This window comes from Grampus griseus (assembly GCF_964374135.1).
Source record: "Grampus griseus genome assembly, chromosome: 1".
Classification (NCBI taxonomy): domain Eukaryota; kingdom Metazoa; phylum Chordata; class Mammalia; order Artiodactyla; family Delphinidae; genus Grampus; species Grampus griseus.
The window spans coordinates 146,640,993-146,664,700 of record NC_139017.1 but is presented as its reverse complement, the minus strand read 5'-3'; the positions used below and the strand labels follow the sequence as shown (position 1 = coordinate 146,664,700).

Genomic DNA, 23,708 nt, shown 5'->3' with positions numbered 1-23,708 from the left:
AAAATAAATTTATTTATTTATTTTTATTTGGCTGCTTTGGGTCTTCGTTGCTGCGAGTGGGCTTTCTCTAGTTGTGGTGAGCGGGGGCTACTCTTCGTTGCATTGCTCAGGCTTCTCATTGTGGTGGCTTCTCTTGTTGTGGAGCATGGGCTCTAGGCGTGCGAGCTTCAGTAGTTGTGGCACAAGGGCTCACTAGTTGTGGCTCGCGGGCTCTAGAGTGCAGCCTCAGTAGTTGTGGCGCACAGGCTTAGTTGCTCTGCGGCATGTGGGATCTTCCCAGGCTAGGGCTCGAACCCGTGTCCCCTGCATTGGCAGGCGGATTCTTAACCACTGCGTCACCAGGGAAGTCCCTACAAATTTATTTAATGTAAGTTTTTACGTGACATGGGAGCCTTCATAAGGAAATGAAGACCAAAAGAAACAGTTAAGCCTGAGTATTTTTATGCTAGGTTAAAGGGTAGTAATCTGGGGGGGAATTTAGCAAGACTTGCTCTTTAGAATTCTTCTCAGAGTCTCCTTGTCCTTGGAGATGATGCTCCCTTCCTCTCGGTATACTAAGGGCAGCTCTCACTTGAGAGTTTTATGACCTGTTTCATGGGGTGTGTGTGTGTGTCGGGCATTGAGGGAGTGAGGAGGTCAGAATGACTTTCCTGTTTTCTCAAACTCCTTCAGCTTAAAATAATATGTGGAGGTGCCATATTTTAGGATAGCATGTCCTGAACCCCATCGCTAAGTAGCGCAGTGATGAAGAGAATGCCTCTTCTGGAGCCAAGCTGCCTGGGTTTGAATCTCAGCTCCATCATTTTCTGGCTTTGTGATTTGATTGAGGCTATTTAACTTTCTATGCCTCAGTTTCTTTGTTTATAAAATGGAGATAAAAATAGAATCTATTTAGGTTCTCAGGAAGATTAATTTTGTAAAGTGCTTAGGACTGTAGTGGGACAGTACATGTGTTTAGAAAATAAATCTCTTCATTCACTTGTTACACAAATATTCATTGAGTGTTCATGTGCTAGACATTGATTTAGGGTCATGGGATCTATCAGAGGACAAATCAGGTAAAGTCTCTGCCTCACAGAACCTACATTCTAGGAGGAGAAAGAGCAGACAAGTAAAGAAATGCATGTATGATATTCCGGGGCGGGTTTGTACTCTGAAGAAAAAACATGTTACACAGCGACGTGGTGGTGTGATCGGATTTACATTTTAAACGATTACTTGGCCTTTGTGTGGAGGATTGGGACAAAGACGGTCAAGGGAGTGAGGCGGGGGCTGGGAGGCTATTGCCGGAATCCAAGAACTCTTGGAGCAGCTTGCTAGCACTGGAGGAAGTAAAACGTATGCGGTTGCGTGAAGCATATACTTTGAATATGAGAGTCAGTGGGAGCAGCTGATGGCTGTGAATTCGGAGGACACCAGGTAGGAGATGATACTTACTTAAAGCCACAGATCTAGGTAACCTCCCCTACCGTGAGGTAGATCTAAGACCCAGGAACAAGAGAACCACATTTGCTAGCTAGCCCTGTCCTCTCAGTAATGCTCTTGCTGTGGAGCACTTTTCACTGAGATCCTGTATTATGTACCCATTTTTTTTTGTTTTTTTAGTTCTTGATTTCACCAAAAACTTAAGCTCCTTAAGAGAAGGAACCGTGTATATTTACACGGAAAACTGGCATCGAGCGAGCATTGAACGGGAACAATCTGACCAAACTGCCTCCTCTGCTATTTTTGGGAAGGGAACCAATAAGCCTGATTGGAAATGAACACTGTTGCGCTTGATTTGTGTCGCTATATGTCGACCAAAAACGTTCAGTGCTTTTTCACGCCTTCCTTTATTTCGTCAACTTCATCACCTACTGCGAAGCCTTGGAGAGAAACCAGCAGAATAGTAAAAGAGGCACACTTCGCAAAACGAAGTGAATAATTGGAAAGGAACTCCAACATCCGACACGAGCCTTTGTCTAAATTCCCCCGGGTAATTACAGACAAGTTGTTAAAACACAGGATCAAACATTAACTTCTCGTTTTTTTAACTCCAATATGTACCCCCACTAAAATACGCAACCTCAAAAAATAAAACAAACTCTCAAAACTGTTTCCCTCCCTGGAAATCTTCAGTAAAAGGCGAAAATCCTATACGATCTGAAGAAAAACCACAACATGGTTACTCGCTTACGCTTGGAACACTCCCAGAACAACGTAACACTCAGCTCAGTTATGGTTGCTCCGCTCCTGCGCAGTTCGCGCTCCCTGCGTGGGATTTACACAGACCATAGATTTCTAATAGGCACTGTCCCCTGCAACAGTGGACAAACCCCGTGGGGGGAACTCAAGCAGCGTGAAACTGTCTTTTCGTGGTGCACCATGGGTATGCAAATCGCAGGCCGTTCCGGCAGCTGGGCGACACCAGCCGCTGGCCAGGCAGGGCGGCACCGTGGGGACCCCAGGGCTGCAGCGCTCTCTCGTCGCTGTGGGTCCTCCCGGGAGCCGGCGCTTCCTTACCCAGGCTGAGGTTAAGTCCTACCATTCGGTACCCTCAGGGACCACCCCTCCCCCCACCCGCCCCCAACCCTGTTCTAGGGACAGAAGCAGAAACGGTCAAGCACAGACACTCAGGGACTTTGGGACCATATAGGAGGCAGGTCACCACCCCTTCTGGAGGAGATGGCATCCAAATTATCTGGAAGGATGGTTCGGGTTTATGGGAGGTGGAAACGTGTTCTCCGCAGAGGGAATGCCCTCTGTGAAGTTATGGGTGGGGAACATAGAAAGTAATCAGTCTGTCTGGAGTAGAGTGTGGTGTGTCTGAATGAGGATGTGAATCCAGCCAGTCGCTGTCCTGAGAGAGCTGGGATGATGGCAGAGGCTAGATGGAGTTAGGCCTGGAAAGGGGTTGGCTTTGATCTTGTGATATCAGTGATGGGGAGCCATGAACGGGGCTGAATAGTGTGCACTGCCACGCAGGGTGGGCTGTCCTGCAAACACTGGGACTTGCCCCCAAGACTGGCTGTGGTCAGTGCCCCGGAACTGACCATTCCTGGGGTGGTCCGGCTCCAACTGGCTGGAATCCTTCAGCTGCTGCCACACCAGGACACTGGGCAATGTTTCAGGGTTATTCACTAAGCATGCAGTTGGAGCACAGACTTTCAGCATAGCTAATATCCCACAAACTACAGAAATAGAGAGCACCTATGAGAAGCCGGGTGATGTCTTACATAAATATTTCATTTAAAATCCTGAAAGGAAAAACTAGTACCCTACAAGATAGGCTCTAATCTTCCCATTTCACAGATGAAGACGCTGAGGCTCAGAGAGGTTCTCTGACTTTTCCAGGTCACTCAGCTGGTAAGTGGCACCGATGGAGTGACATCTTTTGCACTATTCCAGCCTGGTGAGCTCTCCTGCTCTACCCAAAAGCCCCTCCAAAGTGACCCAAACACTACTGGCTCCAAATCCAGTGTCCATCCCTTGGGCATCCTGGATGCATCCCCTACTCTAGGTTCCAGGCCAACCGCCTGCTTCTCTTAAATCTTCTCAAGCATCTTAGTGTTGATTCAGCTGCAGAAGTCTTCCCCCTCCCCCGCCACCTCCCTGCCCACTTTTGGTCAGAACATGATTTTCTGGCCTTTGGCCTGGTGGGGTGGAGTGTGAGAATGCAGCACTCTGGGGGTGGGATCGTTCCTGGTGAGTGGGTGGCTGGAACCCAGGGTGTGTATGTGTGTCAGTTGAGACCGAGCCCTGGGATAATTGGAGAAGGGCAATAAAAGGCCTCCCCCACCTCGCGCGTCAGATGAGACTCTGCACTCTACACCCAGGGGTGTGGCCAGAATCGTCCAGGCCTCTGTATAGTGGGCCTGTTCAACATTCACAGAACAAACAGCTTAAATACAGAGCCTCACTGGTTGCTAATGCAACCTCAATTTCAGCAGTGCCCCTACTGATCCCCTAGCTGTCTGGCCAAAGATGCCTCTGGGGCGCCAAGCTGACTGCTGACTTGCAGAGGCCTCTGCCTTGGAGGTTGGTCTGGGCACAAAACTCCTAAAATACCTCCCTGCTATCCCCATCTGTGTTTCAATCGGCCACCTTCTTCTTCTTTTTTTTTTTATTTTGGCTGTATGGCTTGTGGGATCTTAGTTCCTCAACCAGGGATCTAACCCAGGCCCGGGCCAGCAATGAGAGTGCCCAAGTCTTAAGCACTGGACCGCCAGGGAATTCCCTCAGACGCTTTCTTGATCTGCTTCCACTTCTCCTCTCACCTGTTGCCTGGCTGTGTCCCTCTGCCCATCCCCCCATGCCGCTCACAAAGGAAGGTGGGTGATGAGTCTGGAGAGGTGCACAAGGCTGGCTTATGATGGCTCTGAAAGCCACACGGTGGGGTTTGACATCAAAAACGTTTGTATCGCTTTGTGTACTAAGCACTTCAGCCAGACCCTGTTACCATGTATATGACCAACACATTGGCTGAACATCATCTTCACGTGCCAGGTGAAAAAACACACCAAGGACTAGGGTAGCCCCACGACCTGCCCCGATGCCTCCACTTGCAAACTCACAGCTCTATCTGAAAACAAAGCGCCAAAGTCATTTGAGATGAGTTCATATAGAATATATTTCACTTTTAAAAATAAAACTTTCAGCATAGCTAACATCTATACAAACTACAAAAATAAACATCTCCATATAAATAATTTATGTGGTAAGAGGTGGGCAGGGATACAGAGAGCCTACCCAGAAGTCAGCAAGCAGTGGGGGACCAGGACTGGAGAAGGGTGCTAGAGGATCCCTCAGGCTTGGTCTGCTGGGGGCAGCAGGGCGGGGTGGGAGGGGGGACAGGGCTGCACTGCAGCCTGAAGTGCTTGCTGGCTTTCACCCCACCCAGTCACGGGCACAGGCACGGAGCACCCGGGTGTGCAAGGCTGCTCACAGCCTAGAGGGTGGTGGCTTAGTGTGGATCTCAGGGAGGTCTGTGATGGCTGGGTCGGGGAGATGGAGGCAGACAGCAGCAGCAGCAGGGCTCTCCAGGAGTCCGCCCTGCATTCAATAACCCCCCATGGCTTCCCAGTGCCTTCATGTGGCCTGAACAGGGTCTCCACGCTTCAGCTGCTCTTTCATCAGATGGCTGGACATGGTCCCCTAGAACTGAGGTTGCTGGAGCCACTGGCAGCTGGTGTGGCAGCAGGGGACCAAGTAGGCTCTTCAGAGGCCGGGTGGACGTAGGCACCAGGCAGTGGGGGTGGGCGGAGGGCCACGGTCATGGAGGTAGTCACTCTGGCAAAGCTCTGGGGAAGGGTGGGGGCTACCCCCCACCTGAGCCCTCCTCCTTGTGCAGCTGGTGGGCTCAGGACCTCCGGGCTCTCCTTGTACATCTGTACCACCTTGGGGGAGACACCAGCCCCAGTGAGCCCAGGGGCTACTGGGGACGCAGCCCCCTTCAGCACCTCCCTGGTTGGGAAGCTGGGGTCTTTGGCAGCTTCCAGCAGGATATGAGAGCTGACAAGGGACAGGATGTCGAGGTCTGGGGCAAACCCTGCACCTAAATGGCTAAGGTGGGTCCCATGAAGAAGTCAGGAGGGCTGAAGGGTAGGGACATGATGTCTGGGCAAAGGGGGAGGCTGCCACCTTCAGTTGGTGGTACTTATGGGGAGGGGTCCCTGTGAGTTGAGCCCTGTCTGTTGGCCGCTGAGGGCATTTTGCCCTGGCTCTGTCCCACCCCATCCCCTGGGCTGGGAGCAGAAGGAGGGTGGTCACCTCTGGTGGGGGGCCCAGGATGGACAGCAGCACAGGCAGCAGCACGAGCCCATGGAGGAGGCCTAGGAGTGTGAGTACTGTCAGCACCACGAAGAAGTACCTGGGGGTGTGTGAGGCCGGTCAGTCTGGGCAGGTCCTGCAGCCAGTGCAGGCCAGCCCTGCCTCCTTGCCCCGAGCCCTCCCCTACCTTACAATGAAGTCAAAGTTGGAACCAGCAAGCATGAGCAGACCCAGCAATGTGGAGACGGCCCCATCGGTCACCGGGGCCAATGTGTGCTCTAGGGCCCGGGCAGCCCGGAGGTTCCGGCTACCCTGGGAGGTCAGGAAGCCCTAAGGGAATAAAGTGGTCCTGGAGCTGCTCCTTGGCCAACCACGGCCAGCTCATCTGTGTCCCCAGGGCTCACCCATGCCTTGGCCCACAGAAGGCCAGGTGAACCGAGTCCCTGGGAGGTGCCCAGAACGCAAGCACGAGTCCATATAGGTAACACTGTATAGATGAGTGAGACGCAGGGATGTCTAGAATAGGCTGGCAAACTACAGTCTGTCCCACGTTTTTTTTTTTTTTTTTTTTTTGTGGTACGCGGGCCTCCCACTGCTGTGGCCTCTCCCGCTGCGGAGCACAGGCTCCGGACGCGCATGCTCAGCGGCCATGGCTCACGGGCCCAGCCGCTCCGCGGCATGCGGGATCCTCCCGGACCGGGGCACGAACCTGCGTCCCCTGCACCGGCAGGCGGACTCCCAACCACTGCGCCACCAGGGAAGCCCTGTCCCACGTTTTTTTGTAAATAAAGTTTTGTTGAAACACAGCCACACCCATTCGTGCACATAGTATCTATGGATGCTTTTGGGCTACCCCGGCAGAGTTGCCACAGAGACGATATGGCCTGCCAAGCCTAAAATATTTACTATCTGGTCCTTTACAGAAAAAAGTTTGCCAACCCCTGGTCTAGAAGGATGGACACCAAAGTGATAACTTCTAGGGGTGGCATTTCAGAGGATTTCTAATTCTTTCTACTTTCCAGCATGCTGACATTTTTTGTCTCCCAAGGAGTATATATTATTCTTATAAGCAGAAAAATAATAAGGCTTTTATGGGGGAAGAAAGAAGGGAGCTGTTTGCGGGGTCTGGCCAGGTCTGTGCCGGAGCTGCCAGCTGGTCCACGCCCCCCACCCCACCCACACTCTTCCCCTGCCAGAGACCATGAGGCTGTGAGAGAGGCCTGCCTGCCTCTGTTCTAATATCTCTGTCTTGGTGGGATCTTGCCATCCAGCCACCACCCCATTTCTCTGATCCTCTTCACTGTAAATCCATCCAAAAGAATTGTTGGTTCCCATTTTCTCACCTTCCATTCTGTCCTCCCCCCTTTCTGGTCAGGCCTTTGTCCCTCCTCTCTACTGAAATGGCTGCTTATTTATTTGTTTGTTTACATGTTTATTGCTTATCTCTATGCTCTAGAATAAGCTCCTTGAAGGTAAAGCCCGTCTGTAGTGCTCTTATCTCCTCAGTTCTTAAATAGTACCTAGCACACAGTAGGTGCTTGATCAATATTTGTTGAATACCAAATCAGCTGGCCCACCCCTCCCCTAGTGCCTGTGCTCACCAGAGCCACATGGACCGTGAACTCGACACCAATGCCTACAGACGCCACAAGGATCACCACGGGGATGGCGCTCAGCTTGATGCCCAGGAAACCCATGATGCCAAAGAGCTCCACGGTCATCACTGCCAGGACCAGTACCTGGGGAGGGCAGGGCTCACCCAGGGCTCCTGGGCAGGGCAGGGTGGGGAGCTATGGGTCTCTCCAGCCCCACCCCTGCAAGGACTCACTATGAGGGAAGCTGCCCAGGGGTTGAGCAGCAGCAGGGCGCAGACGAGGAAAGTGCACACCAGCAGGATGCAGACCGCCAGCAGGAAGCAGCGCCGCAGGCCCAGATACTGCTCCCAGAAGAGGAAGGGGGAGCCGCTGGGGTAGGCGCGCACCCCAGCCTGGCCTGCCTCGGCACACGCTGCCCGGGCCCCCTCAATGGTCTCCACGAAGTCTGCAGTCTTCTGGAGTCCGTGCAGTAGAAAGGGGAACTGGGCAAACTCCAGGGGCTGGGCCGCCGGGACTGTGGAGGGGAGGGGACGGAGGGAGAGGGAGGGGTGGCCAGTAAGCACCGGGAGCAGTGGGCAGGGCCTTAGGGTAGGGCCCGTGTGGGCCCAGACCTAGGCTCTGCGGGCTCCCCTGGGACTCACTGCGAAGGTTCTCCCCGGTGGTGTCGTACTTGTCATGCAGCCACTCGGGAGGTGGGGGGTAGAAGTTGGCTTGTGAGGCTGCCAGACCCAGAGGGTCACTGCTCACCCACACGGTCAGCCCCACGTAGAAGAGCTCAGGTGGAATCAGCCCGTCCTTGTCCACCAGCTTCCTTGTGGTCAGCTGCAGAGGCAGAGAGAGCTGAAGGCTGGGCCCATGGGGCCTGGAGCCCCAGGGTGCTCCCTGACCCTTCCAGTCCTCTCCTAACCTGGCTGAAATCAAGAGGCTCCTGGGCATCCCCGGTCTGGATGAGCAGCTTGTAGGCTAGGGCCCCATCCTCAGAGCCATTGCGGTATGAGTGGTGGGTGATGCGCCCAGAAGCCCAGTCCTGGTCAAACGCAGCCTGGATTCCTGGGAGAAAACAGGGTGGGGTCCGGTTGGCCTGGAGCTCTGGGAGCTCCTGCTGGCCGCAGCCCTCCCTGCCGGTCTCCTTGCCTCTCACCCTGTAGCCAGTTGCGGTAATAGTGCAGCCAGGTGCGGGGTGCCTGCGTGGCCGGTGGGGGCAGCACTGCCTTGAGGGAACTGAAGCGCTGGTGCAGATCAAAGAGGGCGCGTTGGGAGTGGGCGTAGTCAAAGCCACCCTGTGTCACCAGGGCCACCTCGTACAGAGAGAAGTACCTGAGCTGGGCGCTCAGGAAGGCATGCTCCTTGGTGCCCCGAGGCACCACATCTGTCAGGGCCAGCCCATCCTGCACCAAGGTCGATCCATAGAGGCTCAGGCCCAGAAGAGCCCCAGAAAGTACCAGCACCATGGCCTGTGGGAAACGGCAACCAAGCTGGAGGCCCAGGGATACCCTTGGGCCCTCAGATGCTGGGCTAAGCCCTCGTCCCTTCTTGGGGCCCAGAGATACCTAAGAAGCCTCTGCTGTGTCTCACCTTGACCTGCCTGGGCCTGGAGGCTTACCTTGGTGTGGGACTGGAGCAGCAAGGGTGCAAACTGAGAGCGGGCGAAATGGGCAAGATTCCAGCGGGCGCAGGGCAGGGACTTGCAGGCTGCCTTCTGCCTTGTCCCCTCCTCCTGGCCTAGAAGGTCCCGTGTTGACCCTCCTGGGCTGAAGAGCTCAGAGGCCAGTGGGTCAGAAGGTGGGGGCACCAGGTGGGCTTGGGGAGGCAGGATGGTGACCACATGCTGGCTGCTGGCTTCACAGTGCGCAAACGCCTGAACAGTGGCAGTCAGGTGAGCAATGCCCACTGGTACTGTCCTATCCCCCAGCTCCTGGGGCAGAATCTGAATCACCCGAGCAGAGCAGGGGCTGGAAGAGGCAGAGAGAGAGCGTGATGGGTCTGTGCCTGGAAATGCTGCTGAAGCGACAGGACGGGATGGGGCCAAGGAAGGATGGTCTGGTGGGTTAGGGATACCTAGAGAAGCAGCAGAGCACATCAAGGCGCTGGCAGTGGCGCCGGTGCAGGTCCAGGCTGAGGACCGCTGGGAAGACAAGCATCACGGCTGCAAAGTTGCAGCCAACCACTACTGCCGCCTGCGGGATGGACAGGAGGGGCACAAAGCCTGGATGAAGCCTGCTCCGGCTCCATGCTCACCCTGAGCCCGGGCCCCGTCTGTGAGGTGAGTGTCTGTGTGGCCCTCCTCACCTGCAAGGAGAAGGCCCGCAGTGCAGGGATGGGAACTAGGGCAGCCATGAAGAAGGCGACCATGTTGTTGATGGACGTGAGTGCAACGCTGGTGCCTGTGCGCTGCAGACACTCACCTGTGCGCTCCTGTCAGGACAAGGCAGTGTGAAGGACGGCAGAGGGGGGGAAAGGAGCCTCATAGCAGTTAATATTTATCGTACTGTTCTAAGTACTCGACTTGGATTACCTCACCGATCCTCACTACAACCCTTACGACACAAGCACTATTATTACCCCTGTTCACGGATGAGGAAACGAGGCACAGAGAGGTTAATTACCAGCCCAAGGTCACTCAAACCAAGAGGCTCTGAGCCCCTACGCAGCACTGCCTCAGATGAGCCCAGGCTGGAGGACGAGGCCTCACCTGGAGAGGGGTGCCAGGTGGAGCCTCTGTGAAGGCATGTGCCAGCAGGAATATGTCATCCACGCCAATGCCCAGTGCCAAGAAGGGCAGCACCTGGAGGGGCACGGGGTGGGCAGCTGGAGGAACCGGGCAGCCTGGGCCATCGGCCCCCAAGTCTGCCCCGCAGTCTTGACGTACCTGGGTAGTGGCGGCATTGAAGGCGATGCCGAGCAGGGCGCAGAGCCCGAGGCCCGAGGCCACCGCTAGGGCCACCAGCAGCACCCCGGCGAGGCCCACAGCACCCTGGGACTGAGCACAGTCCCACCGCAGCATTGTCACGCAGGCGTAGGCCAGCTGTGGGGAGAGAGGGCAGTCTTGGATAGGGCCTCCCAGGGTGGGGGCCGGTGGTGGGGGACAAGGTGCCAGGAGGACCCACCATGAGCAGGTAGCCTCCCACCACGCGGGCAGCGCTGACTTCAGAGAAGGCGTGCAGGATGTCATCCAGGGTGGTGGAGGAGAAGGCGTGGATCTGCTGGGACGCGTTCCCAGGCAGGGCCTCCTGCGCCAGCTGGAGAGACAGGGCGGTGTGAGGGGCAGGAGGTGGCAGCGGCCTCAGGGCGCCGCGCTCGCCACCTCCACGCCTCCATGCCGACCTGCACAAAGCGCCGCTGCCAGGCCTGCAGCACCGTGCCGGCCTGCTCCTCGCTCCAGCCGATGTCGTGTGTCTGGTAGTCGCCCCGGAAGTGCTCGTAGAGCTGGCGGGGACTCATCAGCAGGAAGGTGCTCTGCAGGGCCTCTGCCCTGGTTGGGGTACAGGAGAAGTAGGGGTCAGAGCTGGTCTGAACACTCAGGAGGGGGTGTGCAAGGGGCTTTTGCCAGAGTTGCCTGGCATCAGGGTGTGGCTCCCCATACCTGGGGTGCCCTTACCAACTCCCAGGGGAGGCCCTACCTCAGCAGCTGTCCTTGGGGGTCTCTGGCCATGCCTCCCAGCAGCAGTTCCTCCTGCCAGTGCATGAACTTGTGGGAGAAGCCATGGCAGCCCCCGCTCAACTCCTGAGCCACATTGGGAGCCTGGAGGGGGACAGCGGAGGGGCTCATTACTCAAGGCCCTGGTTTTGGATAACTGGGTGTCTCTGGGCTGGAACCTCCAGGAACCATGCTTGCCACGGAGCTCTGTGGACCTGGAGTGCAGAAAACTGTTCTGCTGAGCCTCTTGCCTACTCTGTAAGGGAGCAGCTAGTGTCCTGCAGAGAGGAGGCCACAAGAGGGAGCAGAGGCCTAGAGACAGGCTGCGGAGAGGAGCTGGCATAACTTTGGTGGTTTTGGAAAAAGGTCCACGTACACAGGGCCACACAGACACTCAGGAAATTAGGTATGATACTCGTGCTTAGCTAATTTGTCCTGTTTCCCTGTAAACGTGTATTTTGATGAAGTCCAGCCTTTCTGGGCTTAGGAAAGGACAAAGGGATTCATAGGCCACTTGAGGGTTCTTTAGCAGAGCTGAATGGGAATGGAACCCTCTAGGTGTCTAGCACAGTGGGGCCAGGGTAACAACGTCCAGGAAATGGGGGGCAGAGCACAGAGCAGTCTGCTCTCTCCTAGAACAGGGGAACATATGAGGGGAAAGGGAAGGAAAATAACCTGTCCCTGGCAGACCTGGCTGGAACCCACCTGCCTGCTGTGATGGTTAGGGGCACTAGATGGGCAGTGGAGGTCGTCAGGGTGCAGACAGGGCCGCCCCACGTAGGCCTGGCCCACCTGTGCCTTGTCTAGCAGCTCCCGGAAGCCCTCAAGGGAGGCAAAGGGGCCCAGCTCCTCCAGCAGCTGCTCTGGATCCAGGTTGGTCCACTGGATGTCGGGGCGGCCCCTGCAGGGGAGAGCTCACAGTTGGTGAGGATCAAGGATCAATGCCCACCCTCCAAACCACTGCGATGGGACCCATGTAGTAGCCCACCCTCCTCCTAGCTGCTCATCTGTCCCTCTGTGTGGAGGGTGGGCAAGGCTCAGCCCAGCAGGCTGCTGCAGTGAGCTGTGGACAGATACCGGGGCTGAGATGGACCTCAAGACAGATGGTACTTAACACAATGAAAAGGCCCAGAAAAGCCCCATTGCATTCCTTCCCAAACCGTCTATCCTTGGATCTAATACATAACCATATAGGCACCTGCTTATAACAGGTTTTCTTTCTGGCCTGGGTCACAGCTGAGCTGACACCTAGTTAAGTCTCCCTGGCAAAGTCTTTCTGGGGATCTTTTCCGTCCTTTGTTCAGATCTTACAGATCTTCGTGTTTTGTCTAAATAAGACAGGTCTGCCTCTCCTTCGGAGGTGAGGCGAAGGGGGATGTGGAGAGAGCCCTGAGGCTGCCGGTGCGCTGACCCTGGCCTGGGAGGTAATTAGGCCCTGGGTGAGCTTTTGATCATCATCTTTACTCCCACCCTCCTTTCTGCTGGGGAGTTCCTGGCAGGGGATGAAGCAGGGCCCTGGGAGCAGCTGTGGCAGCACTCACGGCAAGTAGGCAGAGCCCCCTTGGAGTTTGGCTCCTTCCCAGAAGCAGTCGAGGGGGGTGAGGATCACGCAGGGAAACAGCTTCTCAATCATCTGCCAGGGACATCCCAGGCCATATCAGTCCTGTCCCTGGGCTCTTTTCTCCATGACCTTTGTAGGATGCCCTCTGCAATGCCCCCACCTCCCGACGCCACCTCCCCCTTCCCCGTCTCTCCAAGCCCTCCCTTACTGCAGAAAAGGCTCCACCTCTACCTAGTCTCAGAGAACAGCTCAGGATACTCACCCGCTCAATCATTCCATTTTCAATTAGGGGAACTCCTGACTTGTAGCAGATTTTGTTCAAATCCCAGGACCTGCAATAGCCAGGGGCACAGGACATCAGCAGAAGAGGGGGATTCCCGCTCCAGCCCTGCTGCAGCACCTCTCACCCCCAGCTGCTCAGGGGCTCAGCCAGACTCACTTTCCATAGAGTGATACTTGCACTTTACTGGCGGTGACGGCTGCCTGGAGGTGGAGGCCAAGTGCCTCAGGTGTGAGGACGTTCTCCCCCTCCTGGCGCGGGGTCTGTATCAACATCTGGGAGGTGTACGCAGCCTCCTCCCCCAGCTTCTCCTTGGTGTATTGCAGCTCTTGGCTCACCCGGCTGCCCGCTGCCAGAGCAGAGAGAGAAAGCTGGGGGGAAAGAGCCTCAGTGGATCAGAGCTCTGGGGGACATGGGACCCTAACCCACAGAGGCCTCCCAGGACAAGTGGGGGAAGCTTCTCCCTGATGGCCATGCTGACTCCCAGGCTCCTGGCCCTCTGCTTGGAATCTGGAGTGGAGAGGTCCAGCTGTGTGGCTCTGTGGAATTCTTGTGGGACCTAAGGTTTAAGCATGAACCCGGCTGGCTGGGTTTGGAGCAAATAACTTTAAAACGAGAGATCAACATGAGCTGGGCCAGGGTGGGGTTCTGGGGGTGTCCTGGTAAGGGAGCCCTCACTCAGTCCCTCTCTACTCTGGTGGGGAGGAGAAGGAGGGACAGAGGGGCCAATAGGGAGGCTGCCCTTGGAGGGTCTCCTAAAAGAACAGGTCTAGCGCTGGGGCTGGTTCCTAGTTCAGGTTGTCCCAGGCACTGGACAGACACTTTTCTGCAAACTGCTCTGCAAAGGGGTGGGGTGTGCCTGGCAATAATGGCTCTGTGGTGGCACAGGTGCGGGGGAGGGTCAGACGGTCTTTCAGTGTGATGCTGCCAACATACTGCTTCCACTCATGGAAGCACTCCTGGATCCTGGCAGAGGTGACATCAAAGCGGGCCTGGGGAAAAAGATCCCTTTCACCAGTCTCTCTGTTCAGACAACAGGGAGTCCCAGCGCCAGGCCTGCCTTCATCTCCTTGATCAAGTCCTGCATTGCACTGGCCATGGAGGCCAGCTCTGTACCTGGGATCTGGGGAGGTGGGGATGCTGTGAGGGATGCTATGACCTGACTGTGGTTTGGGGGAGGCGAGGGCCAGGCCCAAACCACCCCGGAGGCTTTGTGGACTTGGCCTGGTCTTAGACCCATAATCTTGCTTCAACCCATCTGGGGCCTCTTCCTGTAGGTCACTGCCACCCTTGGGGCCCAACGGACTGCTTCTCTGAGACTCCAGCCCCACCTGGGATTATCATGCTCCCCAATCTCTTTTCCAAACCCACACAATCCCCTCACTCATGCGAGCCCCAAACCCTTGGTAACTCCCCATCACAGATTCACCCATATGCTCACACCTCCCATCCCCACAACAGTCTCACACAGCCATCATCCTGCCTTCTCTGCTGGCAATTCCACCTACTCTTTTTCTTCCTTTCCTGACTACCCACTCCTCTGCAGTAGGTCCGTACTGCAGTGTTTATTTCATCAGGCTTGGGCCAGAGCTGCCACAAGGAGGGACAGGAGGGGAGGGCAGAGGTAGGCTCCTCGCAGTAAGTGAGTTTGCTGAGGGGAAGGAGGCATGGCAGAAAGAAAGAACCCGGACAGAGCTAATAAGAAAGCAAGAGAAAGAGACAAGCACAATTTAAAATACAGCATCAAGGGAATTCCCTGGAGGTCCAGTGGTTGAGACTCTGCACTCTCACTGCCGAGGGCATGGGTTCGATCCCTGGTCAGGGATCTAAGATCCCTGCAAGCCACGTTGCGTGGCCAAAAAAAAAAAAAAAACACGGCATCAAAGAGAATAAGGAATCCTCAGAGAAAATGAGGAAGAGAAAAAGATAAGTCTTCGCTGACGATGATGATGACAGATAGGAGGACAGATGCACTAGGATGTATTGTGAGGCAAGAAGAGATGGGGCGGGGGGGGGGCACAAAGGCTCTGGACAGACCTGGCTTTGGGTCTTGGCTCTGATGCTTGGTCTGTGCTTGAGTAGATTATTTAGTCTCTCTGACCCCCAATGTTCTCATCTGTGAAATGGAGAAATGCCTACCTTGGTAGAATTAGAATCAATGTGAGCAAAGTACTTAGGAAGTTGTCCAGAACACAGTAGGTACAGATATGGAGTTATTATTCAATGGCTGCTGGGAGAGAAATGATATGATGGAAAAATGAGAAAGAACTGGAGAGAAAAAGAGACTGTAAGTGAGTGGGGAAGAAGCAGGGGGAACAGGGGAAGGAGACGTCAAAATCATCACATTTGTTGAAAACTTTACAAAAGGGCCGCATATATACAATGGAATATCACTCAGCCATAAAAAGAAATGAAATTGAGTTATTTGTAGTGAGGTGGATGGACCTAGAGTCTGTCATACAGAGTGAAGTAAGTCAGAAAGAGAAAAACAAATACCGTATGCTAACACATATATATGGGATCTAAAAAAAAAAAAATCGCTCTGAAGAACTTAGGGGAAGGATATAAAGACGCAGGAATAAAGACGCAGACGTAGAGAATGGACTTGAGGACATGGGGAGGGGGAAGGGTAAGCTGGGATGAAGTGAGAGAGTGGCATGGACATATATACACTACCAAATGTAAAACAGATAGCTAGTGGGAAGCAGCCGAATAGCACAGGGAGATCAGCTCGGTGCTTTGTGACCACCTAGAGGGGTGGGATAGGGAGGGTGGGAGGGAGGTGCAAGAGGGAAGAGATACGGGGACATATGTATATATATAGCTGATTCACTGTGTTATAAAGTAGAAACTAACACACCATTGTAAAGCAATTATACTCCAATAAAGATGTTAAAATAAATAAATAAATAAAAGCCACTGAACTGTGGGGGGAAAAAAAAAACTTTACAAAAGGGAGAATATAACCGGTTAGCCAGCATGGAAGAAGAGTCCACTTTATAGGTAATCCAATAAATGCAAATTAAAATAGCAATGAATTATCATCTTCCAAATTAGCAAAAATTTAAGAATTGGTAGTACTCATTGCTGGCTTACAGGAATGCATTCTAACTTACCTACTGCAGGAGTTTAATTTGGTACAATATTTGGGGGAAAGCAATACTGCAGTATGTTTTAGGATCCTCAGAAATGTTCATAATCTTTGGTCCAGAAATTTCACATGTGAGGACCTGGAAGCTATTGTAGGGACTCAAGCTGTCTCTGTGTGGAATGGGAGCCATGTTATGTTTTAAGAAGAGAAGTGAGATGACCTGGCTTCTTCATCACCTGATATATTCTGGAGCTGAGCTGTGAATGATGCACAGGAGTTGGCCAGGGAAAGAAATCAGGGAAAGGGGTTCTGGACCAAGTGTGTGCAGGTACCTGTAAGAGGCTCTGTGTTGCTGGGCTGCTAAGAGTGAGGCAGAGACAAAACTGGATAAGCAGCCTAGAGTATGCTAAGGAGCTTGAACTTGGTTTTGGAGACTCCCCGAAACCCAGTAGAGAGTGGTGGAAGGGCTCTAAGCAGGGACTGACTTGGCTAGATTTAGAAGCACCACAGGAGGGCAGTGCTGAGGCAGATTTGAAGGTGAGGGGGAAAGATGAGTCACTTAATAGACCTCGATTTCCTGGGCCATCCTCTGAAAGGCCTAATGATTCAGGGCAGCTGGGCCCTTCCCCAGCCTTAGGAGGTGAAACTTGATTAGTCTAATAAGTCAATCACAGTAATTCCACCGTCTTTGCCAAGTGAAGGATTTAGGCATAAGATGCTACACAGTTCTTGCCAAAGTATATAACCAAATGGGAAGTCAGTGGGGGTGGATGGTGGGGAGGGGTAGGTGGTGTATTTTTCCTCACTTTCAAAAAGGGATGCAAGACAGGGATGACTTCCCTTTTCTACCACTGCAGCAGCCACCTTGGGAGAAGGAGGTGATAAGCCTGAGGACAAAAGCCCAACATGCAGAAGGCAGAGGAGAAAGATAGAAGGAAACTGGGTCCTTGCTGATGTCCTTAGATTGCTGAATTATCCGTGCTGGAACTTCTCTACTGTCTACTGCTAGACTCCTTGTTGGGGGGGATAATAAATCAGCCTTCTTCTTCCTTCCTCCCTCTTTCCCTTTCTCTCTCTTTCATGTGGCTAAAAGCATGCTAAATGATACAATCAGGAGTGTACTGCCAGGCCTCAACTAGAGCAACAGCTGCAAGTGTGGAAAGGAGGGATCTGAGAGAGGCTGAGAAGGAAGAATTTTAATTGTTTAGTGACCAATCAGGTGAGCAAGAAGAACTGAGGCTGACCCTCAAGGTTTCAGCCTTGGGTGTCTGAGTGAATAGTGGTTCCACCAATTGATATGTGGCTGTCCCCTGCCTTCCAGACAGAAGGGCTGTATGTTCCTTATCTTCAGGGACAGCTCCAGTTTCAAACCATCTCTATCACTGTTCCTGTAAGTACTAATTGGGCTACATGTTGTGATTTTCCTTTTCTTTTCTTTCCTTCCTTCCTTTCTTGCTTCTGTTTTTTGTCCACACCACCTGGCTTGCGGGATCTTAGTTTGCCGACCAGGGATCAAACCCGGGCCCTCGGCAGTGAGAACACAGAGTCCTAACCACTGGACCACCAGGGGATTCCCTGTGATTTTTATTTTAGAGAATTTATCTGAGTCTTTCAGCTTTAATATTGATCAGGAAGGAGAAGTCACATTCCAAATCTCACCACGGCAAAGCTGGAGAGTCCAGAACTCTGATAGCTAATGTCTAGCTTCTTTCTTTGCTTTCTGCATTAACAAAACAGGAAAGGAATGGAAAATACCCTTCAGTCCTCACTGCCTAGGGCATTGTTGGAAGAAGCCTCAATGACAGATGTACAGAGAAAAGATCAGGTCAAGATCACTGCTTTCACCTCACCCGTAGCCCCAGCTAATACAGGGCAGAGTGATATTCTTTTTTGTTTTTAAGTAATGTCTTTTTTTAAAAAATAAATTTATTTATTTTTATTTTTGGCTGCATTGGGTCTTTGTTGCTGTGCACAGGCTTTCTCTAGTTGCGCTGAGCGGGGGCTACTCTTCGTTATGGTGTGCGCACTTCTCATAGCAGTGGCTTCTCTTGTTGCAGAGCACGGGCTCTAGGGCTTCAGTAGTTGTGGCTCGCGGGCCCTAGAGCACAGGCTCGGTAGTTGTGGTGCACGGGCCTTGTTGCTCCGCGGCATGTGGGATCCTCCCAGACCAGGGCTTGAACCCGTGTCTCCTGCGTTGGCAGGCGGATTCTTAACCACTGCGCCACCAGGGAAGTCCCAGAGTGACATTCTGACATAAAGAGAAAAGACCTAGGAATTGATTACCACCCTCTTATATCACCCTCGCACAAGGAGCAGCAAAAATCCAGTGGGATCTAGCCTATCCTGTGCTGGAGTGTAGGAGAAAGGATGAGGAAACATGGAGGTTCAAGCAGTGTTTAGATTGGGAAGATCTGGGGAATGGAGAAGGAAGAAGAGGTGGGAGACAGCCTCTACTGTGGCAGGAAATCCAAGAGTCATTTGGGACCACCCAGGCAGCAGCAGTGTGGGTGGGGCTATGTGCATGTGCGTGTGCGCACGTTTGTCTTGGGGCTGGGGGCAGGCAGGCACAGAGAAACATCTGCTCTGGACCCCAGGGCTGACCTAGAGTGTGTATATATGTGAGGGTCTGCAGAGGGCTGGGGGGTTGGGTGGGGATGGGGTGTGGGAGCCCAATAGGCAGGCAGGCTCCAAGAAACATCTGCTCTGGATCCTAGGGCTTGCTAGCATTTAAAACAACTCAAGGGTGTGAGAGTCTAACCTGGGCCCTGCCTTTGGGTGTGGGCCAGGGCTGGGGGAGGTTTGGGAGAGCCCACAAATGTAAATTTCCCAGGAAAGAACAGAGGGGAGTTGGACTCTGTTAAAGGGTTGCCATACCAGGCTCCAGCAAAAGAGAGTTATGTCAAAACTATTAATAAGAAATGATTTTACTCTAATGCTGCCATTAGGAAGTGAAGATCTGGTTCCATTTGACTCTGCTGTTGCCTCAAAGTACAGATTCTGTGCCACTTTCCCACTAAATGGTTGCAGGGGACCTCGGTGTATGGGACCTCTCCCTGGAGGCCTGCCAGATGATTTACTGTTTCCCCAGCCTTCTAGTTCTAACTTTTCTGATTCTCCTAGTTAGATGAGATCTCTCCCTGCCTTCTTTTATACAACATTATCATTTTCTGCTTTGTATTATATTGTATATTATATTCCAGCATTTATTTTACTTTCCTTGCTACTGAAAGATGGGTCTTGTTTTAGTTGCCTTTACAAGCACTGCAGTGCAGTCAAATACATATTAAAGATTGCCAGTAAATGCTAAATAAACACACACGCACTCACAGATAACTGTTCCATATACCCATTCACAGGGTTCCACCATCTGCAGATGTCCATTTATGGATGTGAGAGGGAGCAGGGCTCCCAGACGCCCAGGCTCTGGAAGGCAGGTGCCCCCTCCAGACCCAGCGCAAAGCCCACTAGAACTCAGCAGCCAGCTCCTCACCCTGTTCTCACCATACCCAAGCAGCTATGGCCAGTGTCCACAACTCACCTTCCACCCAGAGCTGTTCTAGGTCTGTTTCAATGATGGCCAAGCGGAGACCCAATGCTAGGGCCCCAAAGGCCAAAAGTCCCAGGAAGAGCACTTTGCCACAGTGTCTCTGGATCCCACAGCCCAGAGAGAAGAGCAGGCCCTGGAAGTAAGCACGAAGCCAGAGTGGAGCCTGAAGGCTCCCAGCTAGGATCTGGGATGGAAAGAGAAGGGTCAGCCAGGCATTACTGCAACAACACATGAAACCTTTCCCTTTTCTCCTTATTACGCCCTCTACCAAGCTCTAGCTTCTTGGTTTCTGGATACAAGACAGAGGACCTAAACAGACACGGGCCCAAACTTGGAAAAAATTTGACTCCATTCCCTGCTTCCCACCCAATATACACCTGAGGAAGGCACAGATTCCTTTCTGAGATAGGATACATATACACACACCTGTTCTCAGGTGGACAGAGGTGGACATGGACACACCTACTCCCACCGGGCAGAGCAGGAGAAGACACGGACACACAACACAGCCTTCCCGGGCGAGGGCCAATAACACATGGCATTTAAGAGACATCACACCTTGCCGAGTGACAGACCTGGGGTCTCTAGACCCGGCCCCTTCTTCCGGCTTCCCCTCCACTCACCTGGGGTGCTGCAGATCGAGCTGGGGGTGTGTAGCCCGGGGGCAGCTCCCCAAGGGGTGACGGCCGAGCCATGCTGGCGGGGATGGGGGGCCTGGGCGCCCCCAACCCGCGTTATCTGGGCGCCCCCATAGGCTGGCCTGGTCCCGCGTACCGCGAGGTCCCGCGTCGGAATTCAGTGGGGCCGCTTAGCCGCGGGTACGGGTGTACAGTGGCGTTCGTGAGCTGTAGGAGTGCAGGGCGGTGCGGGCCCGGGGCGCGGAGCCGGAGTGCCTCCCGCGTGCAGGAACAGCTACGCGACGCCCGGCGCGGCTCGAGGTGGCGACCGCTGTGCCGAGGAGGCGTCTGTAGTCCAAGAAAAAGGGAAAGGCCGGGGCTACGCCCTCCCTTTGGCTTAGTCGCCGGCAAATTACCCGGAGCTGCGCGGCCGGATCCGTTGCTAGGCAACGGCGCCGCGGGGGGCGGGGCAGGAGACCACCCAGGCAGGGCCACCCCTCTCCTCGCTTCCCCGCCCGCCCGCCTGCCTGCCCTCGGGGAGGAGGAGGGAGGGAGAACCCGGAGAGGCGATGCGTTGGCCAAATGTTAAGTCAGGGGAGACCAATGCTGAGAAAAGGTATCTGCTGGCCGACCCAACCAAGACCCAAAGACTGCTTTTCACAACTCTGCCTCCATTCTCTCCCACGTCAGTCCACTCTCTCCACTGAGGCCAGTCATCTCTCTAAAACGCGAATCTGATGACAGCTGCAAAACACAAAGCCCACTTGGAGCACAGGGCCCTGCAGGATCTAATCAAAGTCTTCCGTCCCATAGTTCCTTCACACCCACCCCATGTTCCTTACAGCCCTGCAGAGCCACATGTAATTTCCTAAAGCCACCATGTTATTCCATGTATTTCTGCCTTCTTACACGTGGCCCTCTTGTTTTGGCAGGCCGCCTTCAAAATGGAGCATGAGGGAATTCCCTGGCTGTCCAGTGGTTAGGACTCCGCGCTTTCACTGCCGAGGGCACGGGTTCAATCCCTGGTCGGGGAACTAAGATACTGTAAGCCTCTCAGCGTGGCCTGGAAAAAAAAAAAAAGACCCAAAACTGAACATGCATCAACCATCCGCCTTTGAAGTCTTCCTTGAGTCACACCACTCCTTCTAACGGATAATTGCTTCTTTGTGCGCCTTATAACACTCAATTTATATATTTATTATTGCACGTGATACAATTTATGTACTTGAAAGTCTGCCTCCCTCACTAGAGAGTAAGTAGGTGCTCAATAATTGTTGAGTGGGGCTTCCCTGGTGGCGCAGTGGTTGAGAGTCCGCCTGCCGATGCAAGGGACACGAGTTCTTGCCCCGGTCCGGGAAGATCCCACATGCCACGCAGAGCGGCTGTCCGGAGCCTGTGCTCCGCAATGGGAGGGGCCACAACAGTGAGAAGCCCGCGTACCGCAAAAAAAAAAAAATTGTTGAGTGAGTCATTTGAGAGTTGCACAAACCAGTCTTGGAAGTGACTTGGAAACAGAGACTAGTCCCTTTATTAAACTTTCATCAACTGTCTGGCCTGTGAGTCTGTTTCTGCAGGTTCCTGACTGATTAACCCTGAGTGGCAGAGGAGGGTAAAATCAATATACTGCATGTAAAGTCTGGGAAAGAGAAAAAGAATCTCCAGTAAACTCATTACTCTAACACAACTACTATTATCTCTGGCCAATTTCTTGGTCAATTCTTCCAGACTTGTTTATGATTACATCACAAACATTTCATGTTACTACATAGTCTTTGTATCAGTCATTTGGAGAATGTCCTTAGGACAGATTCCCAGAAGTCGGGGTGTTTGGTCAAAAAGTATGAACATTTTTATGGCTCCTGCTACACATTGCCAAACTGCTTTTTGAAAAGTTGTGTCAATTAACATCATCTCCCTGGAGATCTCTCCTCAGTTCTGGGGAAAGGGGAACTTTAGGCCAAGCGGGTGAACACCTAGCGGGTTTGCCACTTCCATTGGTACATTCATCCAGCAAAATGCCTTGGAGGAACTAATACATATGTGATGGTGTTGGCTAAGTAGTGACTACACAGTAAAAGCAGCATATGTGCATAGCACTTTGTTCCTCCCTGTCATAGAGAAGAGGGTCCTGTTGTGGATAAAGAAAGTGTACCCTCAGCAATTCTCTGGAAGTAGAAATAGCCTCTAAACTAGGTTGTGTGGGCCCCCAGATTGCTCTTGCGGCTATAGCAAAAGATGAGTATGGCTGGGTGTCATCAGGACGGGAGGTAGAGAGGCTTGGCTGTAAGTAGTTCTTGAGGCCTCCTTCCTTCTCGCTAGATTTGCAGACATAAGGTCCATGGAGAAATAGATTGCTAATCACCTGGGCCTTGGGACTGTTTCCATAGCAGGCCCACCATTGCTAACAACTGTGGTAAAGTCTGGCACTTCTGTGGATGCTTTCAGGGCAGGGCCTGCCTGCTGAGAAAACTTCTTGCCTTGTAAAGTCCAAACACCAGGGTGGGAGAAACTGGTCTGCAGTTCCAACAATTCTAACCCAGGGCCTAGTGCCCTCTGACTGCTCTGAGCTCCAAAGTGACCTTTCTTCTCCCCAACAAAGTTGAGTTCCTAAGTACAGCTAAGCTCAGCCAGGGTGAGCTAAAGCCACAGCCCCCAGGGAACAGGCAGGGAAGAAGCTGCTCTTTTCTCTCTATAAACAGCCTGCTTCAACTATGGAATAGCCTGGTTCACAGACACTTCCACTGGACCTTGGTATGTGTCTTGGGCCCAAACCAGAGAAATTCTCCAAGGAATAACAAAAAGAGAAAAGCAATCATTCATTATCGCCAAGGAGTAAATCTCACTACTGATTGAGACAAATATTCCTTAAGGTCTCTTACGGAGCCACCACTTTGCTAAGCTCTGGGGTTGCAGAGTACCTGATTTTTAGAAGTTCACAGCCTAAGAGGGAGCACAGAGACCACATGGGAAACCACTGTGAGCTGGAATACTCAGGGAGGTTTCCAGAAGTGAGAACATCTGGATGGGAGAGGTGGGAGGGTGACAGAATCTAAAAGGAAAAGACGGGGCTTCCCTGGTGGTGCAGTGGTTGAGCATCCGCCTGCTGATATAGGGGACACGGGTTCGTGCCCCGGTCTGGCAAGATCCCACATGCCGCGGAGCGGCTAGGCCCATGAGCCATGGCTGCTGAGCCTGCGTGTCCGGAGCCTGTGCTCTGCAATGGGAGAGGCCACAACAGTGAGAGGCCCACATACCGCAAAATAAATAAATAAATAAAAGGAGAAGACATGGTTCAAGGTCTGGATCTTTCATTTACTGGCTATGAGATCTTGGGCAAGTCACATAATCTCTGACATTGCCCTAAGGATTAAATGAGATAATATATATAGCTGAGGAACAGTGCCAGGAAAAGTGAAGCAAACCACCACACACACACACACACACACACATCAGGGTAGGGTCCATGAGGGAGGAGCCAGGGCAGGCCTTCTTTCCCTGGTATTCCCCAAGCTACTCACTCACCATGCTTTGGGCTGGCTTCTGTTACCTGGGCCAGGCAAAGTCAATGACACTGAGATGTGGAGGAGGGAAGCAGATGCCCTAGCAGCTCCCTACTACCACCCATTATGTTT

General features: G+C 53.1%; 1 protein-coding gene across 1 annotated transcript; it reads right to left on the bottom strand.

Moving 5' to 3' along the window:
- Positions 1 to 4,825: 4,825 nt before the first annotated feature.
- Positions 4,826 to 20,157, bottom strand: PTCH2 (patched 2). Its single transcript, XM_082675619.1, has 22 exons — positions 20,083 to 20,157; positions 19,451 to 19,643; positions 12,981 to 13,170; positions 12,804 to 12,873; positions 12,522 to 12,613; positions 11,686 to 11,881; positions 10,964 to 11,085; positions 10,668 to 10,815; positions 10,451 to 10,582; positions 10,213 to 10,368; positions 10,036 to 10,128; positions 9,633 to 9,758; positions 9,402 to 9,520; positions 8,947 to 9,295; positions 8,485 to 8,797; positions 8,251 to 8,393; positions 7,985 to 8,165; positions 7,577 to 7,857; positions 7,350 to 7,487; positions 5,936 to 6,078; positions 5,749 to 5,848; positions 4,826 to 5,375 (listed from the first exon to the last, which is right to left on the bottom strand). The coding sequence occupies exons 1-22, from the start codon at positions 20,152 to 20,154 to the stop codon at positions 5,112 to 5,114; spliced, it is 3,621 nt and encodes a 1,206-aa protein (XP_082531745.1). The 5' UTR covers positions 20,155 to 20,157; the 3' UTR covers positions 4,826 to 5,111.
- Between the last annotated feature and the right edge of the window lie 3,551 nt (positions 20,158 to 23,708).

What these genes read in the sequence shown, in the direction of transcription:
- PTCH2 (XM_082675619.1), bottom strand. Translation starts at nt 20,154, where the DNA reads ATGGCTCGGCCGTCACCCCTTGGGGAGCTGCCCCCGGGCTACACACCC. An exon ending in CTAACCATCACAGCAGGCAG is followed by an intron (nt 11,086 to 11,685) that starts GTGGGTTCCAGC and finishes GTCCCCCTCCAG; the next exon opens with GCTCCCAATGTGGCTCAGGA. An exon ending in TCACGGTCCATGTGGCTCTG is followed by an intron (nt 6,079 to 7,349) that starts GTGAGCACAGGC and finishes TTATTCCCTTAG; the next exon opens with GGCTTCCTGACCTCCCAGGG.